The sequence below is a fragment of the Fistularia commersonii genome, chromosome 25, assembly GCF_037954325.1.
Source record: "Fistularia commersonii isolate RoL2024-O1a breed Wild chromosome 25, RoL_Fcom_v1.0, whole genome shotgun sequence".
NCBI lineage: Eukaryota > Metazoa > Chordata > Actinopteri > Syngnathiformes > Fistulariidae > Fistularia > Fistularia commersonii.
The window spans coordinates 11,772,501-11,788,420 of NC_141308.1; the positions used below are offsets into that span (position 1 = coordinate 11,772,501).

Here is a 15,920-nt window from a genome sequence, read left to right on the forward strand (position 1 = left end):
CGTCACCGCTAGTCAGCCACAATGATGTTTCACTATTATTGTTATTATTACTAATATTATCATAATACTAAAATAGAAATTATTATTTTTATTATGTGATTGTTATTTTTATTATCACTAAATTACATAAACATTGTAATTATTATCATAACGCTGTTTAACCCCTCCCCGCTGCTAGAGAGCGCTAACCATCTCTGCTAGCTCCACAACTTAGCAGCTGATCTCTGCGCTTGTTAGCTTAAAGTCACATCTCTGGACCGGAATGGAATGCTAATGACGGCGTTTAGTATTTTAGCTTTAACTTAACCTGGCACCTGCATGTTTTCATAGCACCATCATGCTAGGTGCAGTCCTTATACAAGGATCCATACTAATTGATATTTTTTTTAGCTTTTTAACACTTCCTGCGTGTTGCCTGAAAATGCTCGCCGCCGCTCTCAAAAATAGCACCGGCGTTCACAAAGAGCCTGATTCATATGCAGGCACAGATGTTTTACCGCGAGAAAGGTCGTAACGCCAGCTGGGTGTCTGGCAACAGCTAACTGCTACTTGCTAGCGTATTGTTATTACTACAAATATTATCATATTAATGAAAAAGAAATTATTGCTATTGTTACAATTGTGATTTTTATTATTATTAAACATTATTAACATTGAGATTATCATTATAGCGTTGTTTAATCTCCCCCCCCACTGCTAGAGAGCGCCAACCGTCTCTGCTAGCTCGGCAACCTAGCAGTTGTCCCTGTGCACTTGTTAGCTCAAGCTGAAGTCACATCTCTAGTTGGGAACATCATGCTAATGACGCCGTTTATCATTTTAGCTTTATCTCATCATGGCATCATGCAGTGCCTCCATGTTTTCATTGCACTTAATGCTAGCTTTTTTTAGCTTATTAATGCTTCCTGCGTGACGTGTGAAAATGCTCGCCGCCGCTCACAACAATAGCACTGGTGTTCACAAAGAGACATTTAGCGCGAGAAAGGTTGTGACGCCAGCTGGGTTTCAGGTAACAGCTAACCGCTATGTGCTAATATACTGTTATTAATAGCACAGCAATTATTCCTATTATTATTGTCATTTTTATTATTATTAAATATTACCAAGATTGTGATTATTACAACGCCATTTAACCCCTCCCCGCTGCTAGAGAGCGCTAACCATCTCTGCTAGCTCCACATCCAAGCAGTTGCCAATGTGCACTTGTTAGCTCAAGCTAAAGTTACGTCTGTAGACAGGAACATCATGCTAATGACGCCGTTTAGCATTTTAGCTTTATCTCAACATGACCTCCATATTTTCATAGCATCATCTTGCTAATTGTGGTTCTTATCCAAGGATGCATACTTTTTAGCTTTTTAACGCTTCCTGCGTGATGCGTGAAAATGCTCGCCGCTTCTCGCAAAAATAGCACCGGCGTTCACAAAGAGACGGACACAGATGTTTTACCGTGAGAAAGGTCACGACGGCAGCCGGGTGTCTGGCAACAGCTAACCGCTAAATGCTAACACCACCCTCTCCCCCCCTGCAGAGGCTCAGTCCAGCGCCATCATGTTCGACTGCCACTACCTGGAGCTGTCGGCGTCCCTGGACCACGGCACCAACGAGCTGCTGGAGGCGGCGGTCCGAGCGGCGCGCGGCGACTGCCCGGGCTCCGGCTGGACGGACGGGGACGCCGTCTCGGGCCGCCGCGAGAGCCTGACCAGCCGCGCCAAGCGCTTCCTGGCCGGCCTGGTGCCGCGCTCCTACGCCAGGGACCGCGACCGCGGCCGCTACCGGGAGATGAGCCGCCACCGCGGCAGCAAGATCCTCCGCCAGAAGTCCCGCTCCTGCCACGACCTCAGCGCACTGTGACCCGCACACACACCCGCGCACGCACAAACACACACACACACACACAAATCATGGGTACCGTCGCCGTGGAAACCAGTAGAGGTGGATAGTCTGATGTTAACCCCTCCGTCCTGTTATCGAACCTTGTTTGGGAGGGGGGTGGCAGAAGGGGTCGCGACCCCTGTAGGTTCCCGCCGGCTGCAGGAAGTGGACGCGCCGCACGCCGCCTGACGGACAAAGGCGCGTCTGGCGTCTCCGGCGTCCATCTTTGACTTTTATACAAAGAGGAGCGAGCGTTGGCGTTCCAAGCCATATTTGAACCTCGAACCAGTAACCCTTTAACTGCCGGAGGAGGACGAGTCGCTTCACCTCGCCTGACGAGAACTTTCTGGAAACGTTAGCTTGGGTTTTTGGCGAGGGGGGGGGGAGGGGGGTGTTTCTTGGTGAGAAGGTCACACACACACACACACACACACACACTCACGTGTTCTTCACTTTCCCGTCGATCCACTGAGAATAAAAGTGTTTTGGTTTGCCATCCTCCGCCCGCGTCTCCTGCCTTCCTTCCTTTTTTGTTATTTTTTTTTTGTAACATGTTATTACTAAGGTATTACAAGGGTATAGCGCGGGTGTGTTTACAGACGAAGGCGAGGGGCGGCGGATGACTCACCGCCACCGAGACGGAATCTCGGGTCGTGCGATCACGGCGCCGTGACGCACATGTGTGTGTGTGTGTGTGTGTGTGTGTGTGTGTGTGTGTGTTCCCGCCTCTGTCAATGTCGGGAGGTTGGAAAAGATGTTTTTTGTTTTTCGACTCTCAATCTCGTTCGAAACAACAACGGGAGGTTGTTGCCGAAAAATAATAAAAAAAAAAAAATCCATAAATTATTCCAGATTTTTTTTCTCAGCGTCTCAAAATGTTATTTATGTATTTATTTTCCCCTCAGTATATATATATATAGCTATATAGCTATATATATAACATTCAGAGAAATATTCAACATTGAATACTATTTTTACCAAATGTTAGTGCATGTTCATTTTATTTGCGGGAGGTTGGTGTCGAAAAGTATTTATTATTTTAATTATTCCACATTATTTTTCTGTGTCTCAAAATTTAATTCATTTATTTCCACCCTCAAGTTATATATATTTATTCATTTATTCAGAGAAATATTCAACATTGGATAATATTTTTACTAAATTTCAGGTCATGTTCCTTTTATTTACAAGTTGATTTCAATTCTCAAAAAGTAATAATAAACAAGCAACAGACTGAAATTAACCAATAATAAAAAGACAGTGCTTTTGCATTCGGTTTCAACAGAATTTTTTTTTTTTTAATTGACTAATCCACTAATTAGCATCACAAACTTGTAGCCAGTGGTTGTGCCAACTAGAAGGGTGACAGGGAGTCTGTGCTGTTGGGCTACATGGTGAAGACCACCTTAGACCAGAGAGGACAAAGGACAGAGTTGTCTGAGGAGATGAGAAAGAAGGGAAAGGTAAAGGCTAGGAGACCATCTCCGAGCAGCTTGATGTTCCTGTGACTACGGTTCAAAAGTTGAAGGTACTAGCCGACCTCCCTGGACGGGCCTTGAAAGGTGGACTCCCAAAACTCGAGGTATGTCACTTTCAGATCGTACCATTCGTCGCTGGACCAAGGAGGACACCAGTGTTAAAAGCAAATCGAGAGTGGAATTTGCCAAAGTCTCTTATTGTGAAGGAAGTCCTTTGGATAGAAGACAAAACTGGAGCTGTCTTTAGCTTCACAGATGCACAAAAAACTAAGCATACCGAGAAAGGCACTGTCCCTCCTGTGAAGCAGGGAGGGGCTTTGGTGGTGTTCTGGGGCCGCCTTGTTGCATCTCGCACAGGAGGCCTGGAATCCAAGTCGGGTACGGAGACACCTCAAGACTATCGGGCTTCTGGACTGAAAGGTGCTCCCAAAAAAAGGGTTAAGAGAAAAACGTCGGACTGCTCTGACAGTGCGATCGCCGCCATTGCCTTAAAAGGTCGTGCAACGAACCGTCGCCTTTGTCCGGGCCGGTTGCATTTGTTTGTTTTAAAATGATTCTGTGCAACAATTCAAAAATAATGTCTGATTTTCATTGGTTAATTTTCTTTCCATTTTTATTGATTGCAATTTTTGTCAGAATCATTTCAGTGGCCAATATGGGTTTTTCGAGCAATTTTTTTCCATGTGTGTAATTAAAATAATTACCGCAGTTTTACAAGCAAGACTTGAATAACTGTGGTAATGATTTTAATTTCAAAAATTATACACTTTTTCTAGTGTTTTGTTTTTTATATTTTATGCTGAAACTTTGGAATTATATTTTGTTTTTGCCCTCATTTTCAGTGAACATTCTCTATTACTCATTACTCTTCATTGCTTCTATATTATAGTATTGAATTAAGGTTGTGTACTGATGCAATCTGTATGTGAAAAATGTCTTGTATATTTACATACACTCAGAAACTTAAATTTATTCTTTTATTTTGAAACTGGGATTATGGTAAAATAATCTAAAATTACAAAAAAAAAAACTTTAACATGAAAATCTTAATAACACATTAATTTATTTTGTTTGTTTATTGCAGTTATTCCGGTTAGTTTTTGAGGGTTTTCCCAAACTTTTTGATCAATTTTATTTTAACTTGTAAAGAGAAACTGAAAAATAAAACAAATTATTAATAAAAAATATATATATAATAAAATAAAACAAAACAAAATAAAGTAAAATTAAATATTCCTACTACGCCGATGCCGATAGAGGACGAGGAGTCGGGGAGAAGGAGCCGTGTGGATGCTTTGAGGAGCAGTGGTTGCCTAGAGACTGTTGCCATGGAGACGGCGAGTCCTTTGGCATCCGAATCGGCCTACATTCACACCGAGACTCCAGGAAGAGGGTTTTTTTTTTCCTTTTCTTTTTTTGTTTTTCATTTCTGAAACGAGAGCCGAGGAAGAGGAGGGAGGGAGGAGGCTCCAGAGGAAGTTAGAAAAATAAAAGACTATGGGAAATAAGGAGGCGACGCGCCATCCCATAATGTCACGCCGCTCCCGTCTGACTCATGCCTTAATGGAAACTCAAAGGAAACTGAAAAAAAATCTAGAAATCATTTTGTGCGATATAAAATAACATTTAAAATATTCAATATACTAAGAAAGGTTTTTGTAAAAAAAAAAAAAAAAAAACACAAAATGTTAATAAATCCCACTCAAAAATATTAAAATTAAATTGATGAATAAAAATAAGAAAAACAATGTAATTTTCCCTAGCAGACAAAAAATTGATCAGCGCGAAAAAGATAACAAAAAAATGAAAAATAAAAAAATTTAACCATGATTTAGAGATTGTAAAGGAAAAGATGAGAAAAGATTGACTGTTAAAACATCAATAAAAAAAATCTGTCTGTGAAAACTTGAAATATTTTTAACATAAATTAAATTCAAATTAATTTAAATAAGACTAAACTATCTGAAAGTTGGCACAGAATAAAAAAAAAATTCAAATGTAATTTCCCTTAGCAGAGACAAAAATTTATCAGCTTGAAAAAAAAAATAACAAAAAAATCAAAATAAAATAACAAAAAAGAAATAAAAAATGGAACTATGATTTAGAGAAATTGTAAAGAAAAAAGACAAGGCTGACTGTTTAAACATCAATAAATAAAAAAATCTGTGCATGAAAACTTGAAAATATTTTTGTCATCGTCGTAGATGATTTATTGACCTCACCAAAAGAAAACATGTTTAAAATCCAAATTAAAACCCCATTTAAATAAGTGGGAAAAAAAGTTTCCTTATCAAGTTCTGATCAAGATTCCTGTATGATATAATCGAAAAAAAAAATCACAAATGACTGTATAAAATTTACAATCAAATAAATAATAAATGAACTTTTATTTCTGAAAATGTGCACAGAAATAAAAAAAAAATCCAGGAATTAATTTGCAATGAGTTACAGATGTGTTTGCTGAATGTGAAATAGCAATAACATGCAAATCAACAAAGAGAGTGTCAACAAAAGAAAGACCTGGGAGGGTGGATCGAAGAAGAGGGCATATTCCATCCCATAATCCCCATCTGAGTCATCCTGCGCCCTTTTTACCAGATTGCCTTTCCTGTTTCTTTTATGAGGCGGCGGGAGGAAGAAAGCGGGCTCGCTGGTCTGTCGGAAATCAGGGCCGTTGTGATTACATTATCGTTAGGGGTTGAAAAAAAAATATAAAAATAAAAAATAACCCTTTTTTTTCCCCCATGACAAAAATTTTGAGATTCTTAGAAATATTTTTTTTGTTTTAATTGTTATAATTTTTTGTGGTTACAGGGATTTTTTGAAAACTTCTTTGTGGAAAATATAAAAAATACAATGATCAAAACAATATAATCATATTAATAACAATTATTATAATCAATGACGGACATAAAAAAGCTATGTACTGAAGTGGAAAATATCAGTAATATTTGTCCATTATAAAGTTGTGTTGTTCCACTTTATTTTTTTTTTATGAATTAATTTGGTCCTGATTCGTCCTGTTGTTTTTAGTTTTTTTACATTAGATTTCACGGGTCACCTTTTAATCCAGTTCTTTTTTTTCTAATTTTTTTGTTTTATTTTCAAAATTTCCACCAAATCCTTGGAAATTTTTTGTGATGCATTTTATTTTGGCAGATTTTCTCAATTCTTAAAAAGTTTAATCTTAATTGTGACATTTCTTCATTTTATTTTTTTATTCATTATTTTGTCAAAAAAAAAAATCCAAATAAAAAAGAATTTAGCCTTTTTTGTGTAAAATCCTAAAAAAAAATCGTTTTCGTAATTTTCTTTTAGGAATGACTTCATGCTGCCCATTTTCTTAATAAATATATCTTTTTAATTTTAAACCTGCTGATATTCAAACTGCATCTGCCGGCTTTGCGTGGATTCTGAGGCGAAACGATCCGCTGGCGCCCTCTTCAGGACGGGCCGCTCATCGCAGACGGAAGAAAAACCTGCTGCGTAAAAAGTCGTAAAAAGTATTTATTTCCTAAAAAGTATTTATTTCCTAAAAAAAAAAAACGGTCAAGCCAGGAAGAAAAAGAAGCGGAAAAACAGTGCTTATTGATCCAGGATGTCGCTGAAGAGCTTCCTTTTCTTGGACTCGCCGCTCTGCAGCTCCTGCCAGCGTCCTCGTCTGTGCACGAAGTGCGAGAGCGCCAGCTTGGCCCAGACGTGTCGGGCGAACTGGTTGGACCGCAGCTGCTTCTCGCCGGGAGCTGGACCAGGACGAGGAGACCCGGGTTCAGACACCGAGATGCAGATGGACCGTGAATCCGAGGTCGTTTCTAGCTTTTCTAAATAATTTAGGTTTTTGAATTTGAATATTCAATTCCTTGCGAGATAAAGTTTTTTTTTTCTTGTTACCGGTATTTTTTCTTCAAAATGATTTTCAATATTTTTAACATCTGGATTGTTTGTACCTTTAATGGTTTCACCCCACTATTTTTCTTCATTTGATCTCTACTTTCACATAATTTCCCTGCAAAAGTCAATTAATTGATAATAATAAAATGATAATAATAATTCAGGGTATTTTTCCTCTGGCATTTATTTTTCCTATTTTTTTTGCAGACATTTTGCTACGAATACAATTTTTTCCCCCTATATATTACTTTTTTTTAATTGCCATTATTTGTGAATATGGATTAAATTTGAAAACTTTTTTTCAATATTTTCTATTTTTTAATAAAGATTTCATAGTTCCAAAGTTTACTTCTCATGTGTTTGGAATAGTTTAGAATTAAATTTAAAAAGTAATTACTAATTACTATTTTGTTTAATTTTAGATCATTTTAAAGATTCTTAAATAAATACATTTGGAGTTGTTTTTTTTTTTTGCTTTAAGCTCTTATCTTTTTATGAATAGGACAGTTCAGGTTGTTTTTTAATATTTTAACCTCAATCATTAAAAATCATTTTTCTCACTTGCTATTTGTTTATCAGATTTTTAACTCTTTGTCAGTTTGTTTTTTATAACTTAAAACACCAATTTTATTAAATGCTTAATCTTAAAATGGATTTCTGTTCCACATTTGAATAATTTTGTCGTTGAATTTGAAGTTATTTTTTCCCTACAATTTCCGAGTTGATTTGGATCTGATCGTATTTTCGTAAATAATTCAATTTCTATTCCCCCGGACGTTATTTCTCACATTTTTCATGAAACTAGGAAGAGTCCCGTCTCACCGAGTTCCTGAGCGATTCTTTCCCTCTGGCTGACGGAGGACGAGTTCCAGATGGCTTCCAGGACCCGACTGCCCAGCCTGGAGCACGCCATCTCCACGAAATGGCCCTAAGGGAGGGAAGGACACACACACACACACACACACACACACAAGTCAGACGTAGATAAATCCTTGAGGGAGCTTTCCAGAGAAACCGAGGTTCTGGTGTTTCGGATGTGACCCGGATTCAGAAAAACACCTCTGCATGCAAACAAGACGTCAGTAAACAAACATGCTAACTGCTAAAAGCTAGCTAGCTTGGATGTCGCGGCGTTTATTTTGAGGCGTGGACATATTTTTTTTACTGGGAGCAAATCCAGGACCGACCTCCATCCTCTTGAGGATCTTGCCCCGGCCCTTGTCGGAGGAGGTGGTGACGAGCGCCTGCAGGACGTGGCTGCCGGCGGGGTCGCAGGCCAGGGTCAGGAGGTCGGCGGGGTCCAGCGTCCGCAGGCTGGCGAGCAGCAGCGAGCGCTCCTTGAAGCGCGCCAGCGCCTGGACCAGCCGGGACCCGTGGTAGCAGACGGCGGGGAGCGGGACCTGGGAGGAGGAGGCGTGAGAATTTTTCGCCGGCGGCGGGGGTTCCAGGCAAAATGACCTCACTTCCTGTTTACCTTTGTGTCGGCGGCGTCGCGCGTCTGCTGGTACACATCGTAGGTGAGCAGGGACATGAAGAGCGGCAGGCAGCTGGTGTGGCGAGAGCCCGGCTCGGCGCAGTGGAACGCCTGCGGGGGGGGGGGGGGGGCGCGGAAACCATGGCAACAGGGTTAGCGGAGGACAGCCGAGCAGGAAGTCAGCCATGATTCCTGTAGTTTTTGGGATTCTTTTCTAATAACTTTGGGACGTTTCATACCTTTATACACAAACACACACACAAATATACTGTGTACAGTAAACCCTTGTTTTTCGCGGGGGTTACGTTCCAAAAAGAACCCGCGATAGGCAAAATCCGTGAAGTAGAAATCTTTATTTTTTTTTTACAATTATTATACAATTAAATACTCTTATTATACATTGCTGCTGTCGTCCTTATGTTATTTTTCTTCCTTCTTTATGGAACGAACAGAAGATTAATTCATTCCGTAATGCCGACCTACAGCCGCATAGCTTTTCCCTTCCCTTAGCATGTCCAGAAGGTTAACTTTATCTGCGATAGATAGCGTCTTCCGCTGCCTTTTGGGCCCTGCAAGGTGCTTTTGTCGGTCCAGAGCGTTTTGTCAACATCATGAGTTTTAGAGAAACTCGAAATTGCGAAAGAATTTGCACGTACGTAATGTAAATTTGTCAAGCTGTTTTACGTACGTGTGCATATTAAACTGCAACGTTATTGACGCACAGGTAGAGAAGAAGCGGAGTGACTTTTTAGCCAATCAGAATGCAGAACACAACGCACCATGCAAATCCGTGAAGTAGCGAAACCGTGAAAAGTAAACCGCATTATAGCGAGGGATCGCTGTATATACATATATACATATGACACACACACACACACATATATACATATAAACAGGTATATACGTCTGTGTGTGTGTGTATAAATATAAGTATATATACTGTATAAGTATACATGTATATAAATGCATGCATACACTCACACATACAAATATCACATATACACACATGTACACACGCACACATCTGTACACACACATATATATATATATATATATATATGTTACATAATTTCCGGGCTATTTATTAACTTCGCGCCGGCTAGCCGATGGCTATCTTTAGCTTCCTACTGAGCACTAAAAACGATCAAGGTCGTCTTCTTCAGTGTCGGAGTTGAACAGACTCAGAATTTCCCGATTAGCCACATTGTTGTTTAAGTGAAAAAAGTCGTGGCTTATCCTCCGGAAATTACAGTACACACACACACACACACACACACACACATTTATAATGTTATGCTAACTATTACGTCTTCCAGAGTTTTAAAGAATAGAACGCAGCAATGATCATCATACAAATGGGATATTTTTGTCATTTCAGTGGTTTTAATTTGATATTTTTTTTAATTGATTCCACCTTTGTATCGAATTACCGTGCGATATCTATTGATTATTGTTCATCGACCAATCGCAGACGCCCTCAACGCGTTGGATTGGAGTGCGGTGATCGGGCGCTCTCTAGCGGCCAGCAGTGGGATTACATTGTCAGGGACAATGCAATTACTTGAATTATTAAAGTTTAAAGTTTATAAAATTGATACCCTTTTTCCCCCAAATTGACCAATCACTGATCCGTCCTATTTGTATTTACTTATCTGATTTTATTCCTTCTTCATCAGGCCTTCGCTTAAACATTCTCTTAAAACTGGAGGGGTTTTTCAATTAATTATTATTAATAATATAAATACTATCATTATGTTGAGCAAGATCAATTATTTTTTATTGATCTATTCTTTTATGATTCACTCCTCTTACCATATTCCCCATTCATTATCATATTTATTATTAATTTCTCAATAAATATTTATGATATTATTTTGAAAACCTTTGACATCCTGGCTTTGGGGAGGAACAAGATTGCTGAATTGAGCCAATATTGATTATTGATCGGGAGGTCGTACCTCCAGCAGACTCTTCAACAGCTCCTGCTGCCGCTCGCCGCTCTCGGCGCAGCTCTCGGCCAGCTGCACGATGACGCCCATGTGACCCGAGGCCAAGATGGCCTCCACACCCTGGACCAGCTCGTCGAACAGTCGCGGGAACTGCGGGGCGAGCGGACACAGGTGAACACACACACATACACACACACCGCAATGCGCAATGTAAACCCACCAGCTTGTGTTTGGCGGCGGCGGCGGTCAGCCTCTGCACCGGGAAATTAGCGATGGGATGGAGGGCGAGGTCGACCAGGTGGCCCCTCAGGTGGCCCCGGTACAGGCGGCGCAGCAGGGGCTTGTGGGAGAGCAGGAGGAGGGTCTCCACCAGGCGGCTGGAGGACGGGTCCTTCAGGAAGACCAGGAGGGGACTGGAGGAGGCGACAAGGTTCCGCTGAGGTGATCTTTATTAGTGATTAATCACAAGTCCGGGGATGGAAAACGGCGCCTGACCTGACGCCCGGCGCCGCCGGCCGACTCGTCAGGTAGTCGGCGATGCGTCTGAGGAACGTCCGGCAGAGTTTGGGCCGCTTTCTGTGGCTCACCGTCAGCAGCGTCTGGAAGGTGGCGCTGGAGACGGCGTCCGTCACGCTCACTGCGGGGGGAGAGGGGGGTCTAAATGTCAACATCGGGATCCGGGGCGGCGCGGAGGACGAGGGGGCGCCCCGACTCACGGTTGAGGTTCTCCAGCAGCGACTCGCTGAGCGTCTTCAGCTCGTACCAGAAGGAGGTGGGAGCGTCGAAGTCGGTGAGCTGCGGGGCGGATCTGCGCTCCTTACCCGCTACGAGGGGAGGAAACAGGCTGTAAATAAACCACTGAACCGTCTGTGCGTGTGTGTGTGTGTGTGTGTGTTTACCTGGGGAGGCCTCAAATGTGCGAGGGGGCTCCAGACATCCCGCCAGCACGTGTATCAGCGTCCTCAACACGTAGGAGCCGTGGGCGTGCCGGAGGAACTCGTCGCTGTTCTCCCGCACCACCCGGCTCAGGTTGAGCACCTGGACCTCCAGGAGCTCGGCATCTTCGTCCGCCCCCTCCTCGCCCTCCTCGCCTTCTGGGATGGAAACAATGGAGACGCTTAAGAGTGTGTTTTCTGGAAATCCCAGATCTGCGAGCTTGTTTTTTTGTTTTAGCATAATTTCCCGGATCCTCACCCGTCACCCTGGACATCTGCCGAATGGCGCTCTCCACAACATGGCCGCCGCAGCGGTCGCAGCACGCCGCCTTGAGGTCCGCCCCGGACTCTCCGCCGAGCTCGGCCAGCAGCCGGCCCACCAGCGGGGGCTGGATGAGCGGCAGCAGGCGCTGCAGCGTCACGCTACCCGTCCGGTCCGTCGCCACCAGGGCCGCTTTCCCCTCGACCTCCGAGAGCACGTTGGTCAGGAACACCCCTGCGACATTCAGGAAAGATCTGCGTTTTTGTTTAAACGCCAGATTTACACCGTTTTGAGTGCGGAGAAATGACAAAGACCATCTTGTCTCACCTCGCTCCTCTTCGTCCTCAAAGCCCTCGGCGAGTTTCTCCCCGACCCGCCTGAAATAGCCGACGCTCATAGCATCCAGCCGCTTCCTGCCGCCGTCAGGCTGGCCTGTCGCACAGTCTTCATCCTCTCCGCTCCTCCTCTTTTTCCGCATCACCTTCTCTGTTCCCTGGCCGACACCATCTTGGGGTCTCTTCTTTGTCCTCTTGTCAAGCCCTGGTTTGCGAGGCGTCCTCTGCTCTGATTTGTCAAACATGACTCTGGCAGACCAAGGAATAATAATAAAATCATGATATTCTATATCTCCTCTCATTTACTGACTTTATTTTGATCAATTTTATTCAATTGTTTGACTAATAATCAGGTAAATTGTAGTTACTTTACAAGCATTGTAATATAAAACTTTATATTTGATTGTTTTCGTATAATTTGCAGCAACTATAAAGACGATAGTGCAATTTCCTAATATCATATTTTGGGAAAAACTTATTCACCTCCTCTGTTAGTTATTTTCTTTATTCTCCAAAGGGACCAAAGTACCAGTGGATCTACAAACCTGCATTACATATCAAAATTGAAAAAAAATGAAAATTTTAAATTGAATCAAATAGTATTGCGGAAGGAACCAAGGCTTATTTTGATTATGATTTTTTTTTTTATATAAGACAGTTTGTTAAACAGCTGGGGTTCGACTCTAGATTCAATATTTCTTTATCATTCTGCTGTCACTAACTTTCTCACACAAACGTAATATCACAGATAAAGATTTCTGAAAAAAAGGTAAATATTAGAATGAAAGTACGCTAGCTGGCGTCCAAGGAGCAAAACATTCAGCTAGCAAGAGTAAGACAACAAGTCGGCGACTGATGAAGTGAAATATTTCGAAGTTTACTAGCATTGTCAATATTTTATGACAACCTTTAAATCATTTAAGTCGCAGAAACATCGACAGCACGCAATTAATTTACAACAATAAAAATAAACCCTCCTTCCCACAATAAACCGTGACAGATCGGGCTTTCGCTGCTAGCTTGAGTCGGCTATGATAAAGATAGCGAGAAATTTCGTGAAAAGTTAATTTATTCTTTTTCCTTAAAGAGCCCGTATTACCCACCGCCTGCTTCAGTGTTATTAAACAAAACAAAACAAAACAAACGTAAAAGAGGAGTGTGATTTAACTCACGTGGAACGACGGGCTCAGGGGGATGCTGTGTTTTTGGTCGCGTATTGATGACGCAGACAACTCTCATTGATGTCATTTCCGGTTTTCCTCTTTTTTTTTTTCTTTTTTTTTTTCGTATTTGACGTCTTTCTTTTTTTTTCTCTCCCCTCATTTATTTGTGTTTTTTCAAACCGTATTGTTGGTATTTAATATTTCAATACATGAAAAACATTTTTCAATCGTCAGTCACTATCTCCCGTGTCCATATATTCAGGCTTTTATTTCTTAACATACGATAATATACGTCTGTAGGTAGCGTCTGTTCTTTTGTCGCCACTTCTTTGACCTGAAAAAATACAAAGATGTTTGAATGAAATGACAACAAAAAAATATTTTTATTTTCATAATTATTTATTTTTCATTTTTTTAAAGGTTTGTGAGAAATGTTAAATGCTAGACACAAAAAAAGAAAGTAGAAGAAAATAATTAAATAAATAGATAGATAAACAAAATAAAATAAAATAAATAAATTATTTAAAAAAAACTTGCAAGGGGAATATAACATATATTTAACTTCGTGGTTCACAAGAAATCTCAGACATCAAACTTTATTCTTTGGTTTTTGGATTTTTCCATAAGTTTTCAGGATTTTTCATGTAATTCAAAATCATATATAAAGAGCATAAAATTGGGGGAACGCTTTTGCTTTCCGTTTTTGTGAATGGAGAGCTTGGCCAGGCTAAAATATCATTGACACACAGTTCCTCTCTTTTGTTGCTTAAAAGTAAACCAAATGTTATGTCATCCCTTGAGAAGGAAACTGGTGACGATGGGAAATTGTATTTAACCCATTTTTGAGTTTACCCCAAAAGCCCTGTACATTTTCGCATAAGAAAAATGTATGGTCAGTGGTTTCAATGTTGTCTTCACAGAAGGTACAAATATTATCGTCAATATTAAAGCGGACCCTCAATAATTCCTTAGATGGGGTTTTTCATGATTATTGTAATTGTGACGTTTGGCATTATGACGTCATAACAATGCATTCCAGTGCCGTCTGTAATTCTAACCACCAGGAGGCAGCAAAGTAGCTCTCCTTGAAGGGATGCAGGGGCCATGACGTCAACTGTCATGCAGGAATGACGAGTCAGAGACAAAAAGCAGAGCAAACTTCAAATGCCATATTTTTCCAATTTGTGATAATAATCTGATTACCATGTGTGGCACTTTCTGTTAGGAAGTTCTGTCAAAGGAGACCATGAAGTCATCCTTGCATCGACACGTGTATTTGATAATATACTGCAATATAGCCGCTTTATTATTATCATAATCATTCCATCAGGTACGTCCCTTTTTTTTTTTTTTTTTATTTCAGTAACACGTTTGCTGTTCATTTTTCCTTTATTCAACAATGAGAACAAATTTGTAGTCATTTTGCACACAAAAGAGGTAGAAATGGTTAACTCACTGGCCTGTGAGTCAGAAACGGAGCGGCTTGCGACAACAATGAGTTCCCGGTGACGGCGCTGACGTCGTCCCCTGCCGTCGCCCAGCTTACTGTGAAGGCAGCGCAGGAAGTGTGCGGTTTGGATGAATCACAATTTTGATTCATTTATGGGTGAACAAACCCAAAAGCGACATCGTGGGTTATTAATTGACATCAGGCGAGGACGACTGTTGACCTTTAGGGCATGAAACTTGATAATTAGGAAGAAATGTGACCTAATAGATAGAGAATATTTGTGAATTTGCTTCAAATGAATAAAAAGTAGCTCAAAATACTAATAATTGATGACAGTGGTGCAAAAATCAGAAAAAAAACATCATTAATTCTTGATCCATATCGCTCATCCTGCTGTCAAGGTCGCAGCCTATCCCAGGTGTCATTGGCCGAGAGGCAGGGTTCACTTTGGACCAATCACAGGGCCAGATATAGAGACATACAACCATTCACTCCGACATCGGATACAAAATATAAAAAGTATCTGTCAGCTAAGTCCAAATGATCCAAAAAAGATCAGGATATAACCCGTCTAGAATAAACATAAAATCAGGAAAACAGGGAAACAACATGGAGTTAGCAAAAGTATTGTTGACAGAAAGGAGAAGAAGAATTAAAATAGTAAAAGTTGTGAAAGGAGTAAATCCCCACCACGGGTTGGACTCGGACAGATTTTTTTTTTTATGAATCAGACCGATAGCAGTTGTTTCTTCTCGCCCTCACGCCCAAAAAATGCAACTCCTGACACAGAGCCAGGGAGTGAGTCGACTTCTTCGGAAGGCGATGGGGAAACAATGCGATTTCTGCTTTTTCACAAGTAGGATTAAAACAGAAACAGTCAAATTAAAGAGAAAAATGTCGGGGGGGGGGGGGGGGGGTCGAAAATGCTAGCGTTGAGGGCTTGAGGTAAAGAAGAGCATATATTAACAACTTTAGCAGACTGGGATCGGACAAGATTATAATTCATTTTCTGCACGCTTCACTTCACCTCTTCTTCTTCTTCTTCTTCATCTCTCTATTTTTCACACTCAGGTGATTGACAGACCGAAGATGCTGCAAACAGGTGATT

The 15,920-nt window shown here is 41.1% G+C and overlaps 2 protein-coding genes across 3 annotated transcripts in view; one reads left to right on the plus strand and one right to left on the minus strand.

Moving 5' to 3' along the window:
• rem2 (RAS (RAD and GEM)-like GTP binding 2) overlaps positions 1–2,371 on the plus strand; it is a 21,555-nt gene extending 19,184 nt beyond the window's left edge. For both annotated transcript variants that reach the window (XM_086172862.1, XM_086172863.1), the window contains exon 5: positions 1,532–2,371. In XM_086172862.1, the coding sequence (XP_086028988.1) occupies positions 1,532–1,854 (323 nt within the window). In that variant the 3' untranslated portion in view covers positions 1,855–2,371. The remainder of the gene's footprint in view (positions 1–1,531) is intronic.
• Positions 2,372–6,843: 4,472 nt separating this feature from the next.
• On the minus strand, positions 6,844–13,421 carry nop9 (NOP9 nucleolar protein). Its single transcript, XM_086172807.1, has 12 exons — positions 13,372–13,421; positions 12,192–12,448; positions 11,862–12,098; positions 11,567–11,761; positions 11,384–11,491; positions 11,163–11,304; positions 10,888–11,080; positions 10,677–10,817; positions 8,719–8,829; positions 8,432–8,644; positions 8,067–8,172; positions 6,844–7,096 (listed from the first exon to the last, which is right to left on the minus strand). The coding sequence occupies exons 2-12, from the start codon at positions 12,442–12,444 to the stop codon at positions 6,939–6,941; spliced, it is 1,857 nt and encodes a 618-aa protein (XP_086028933.1). The 5' UTR covers positions 12,445–12,448; positions 13,372–13,421; the 3' UTR covers positions 6,844–6,938.
• Between the last annotated feature and the right edge of the window lie 2,499 nt (positions 13,422–15,920).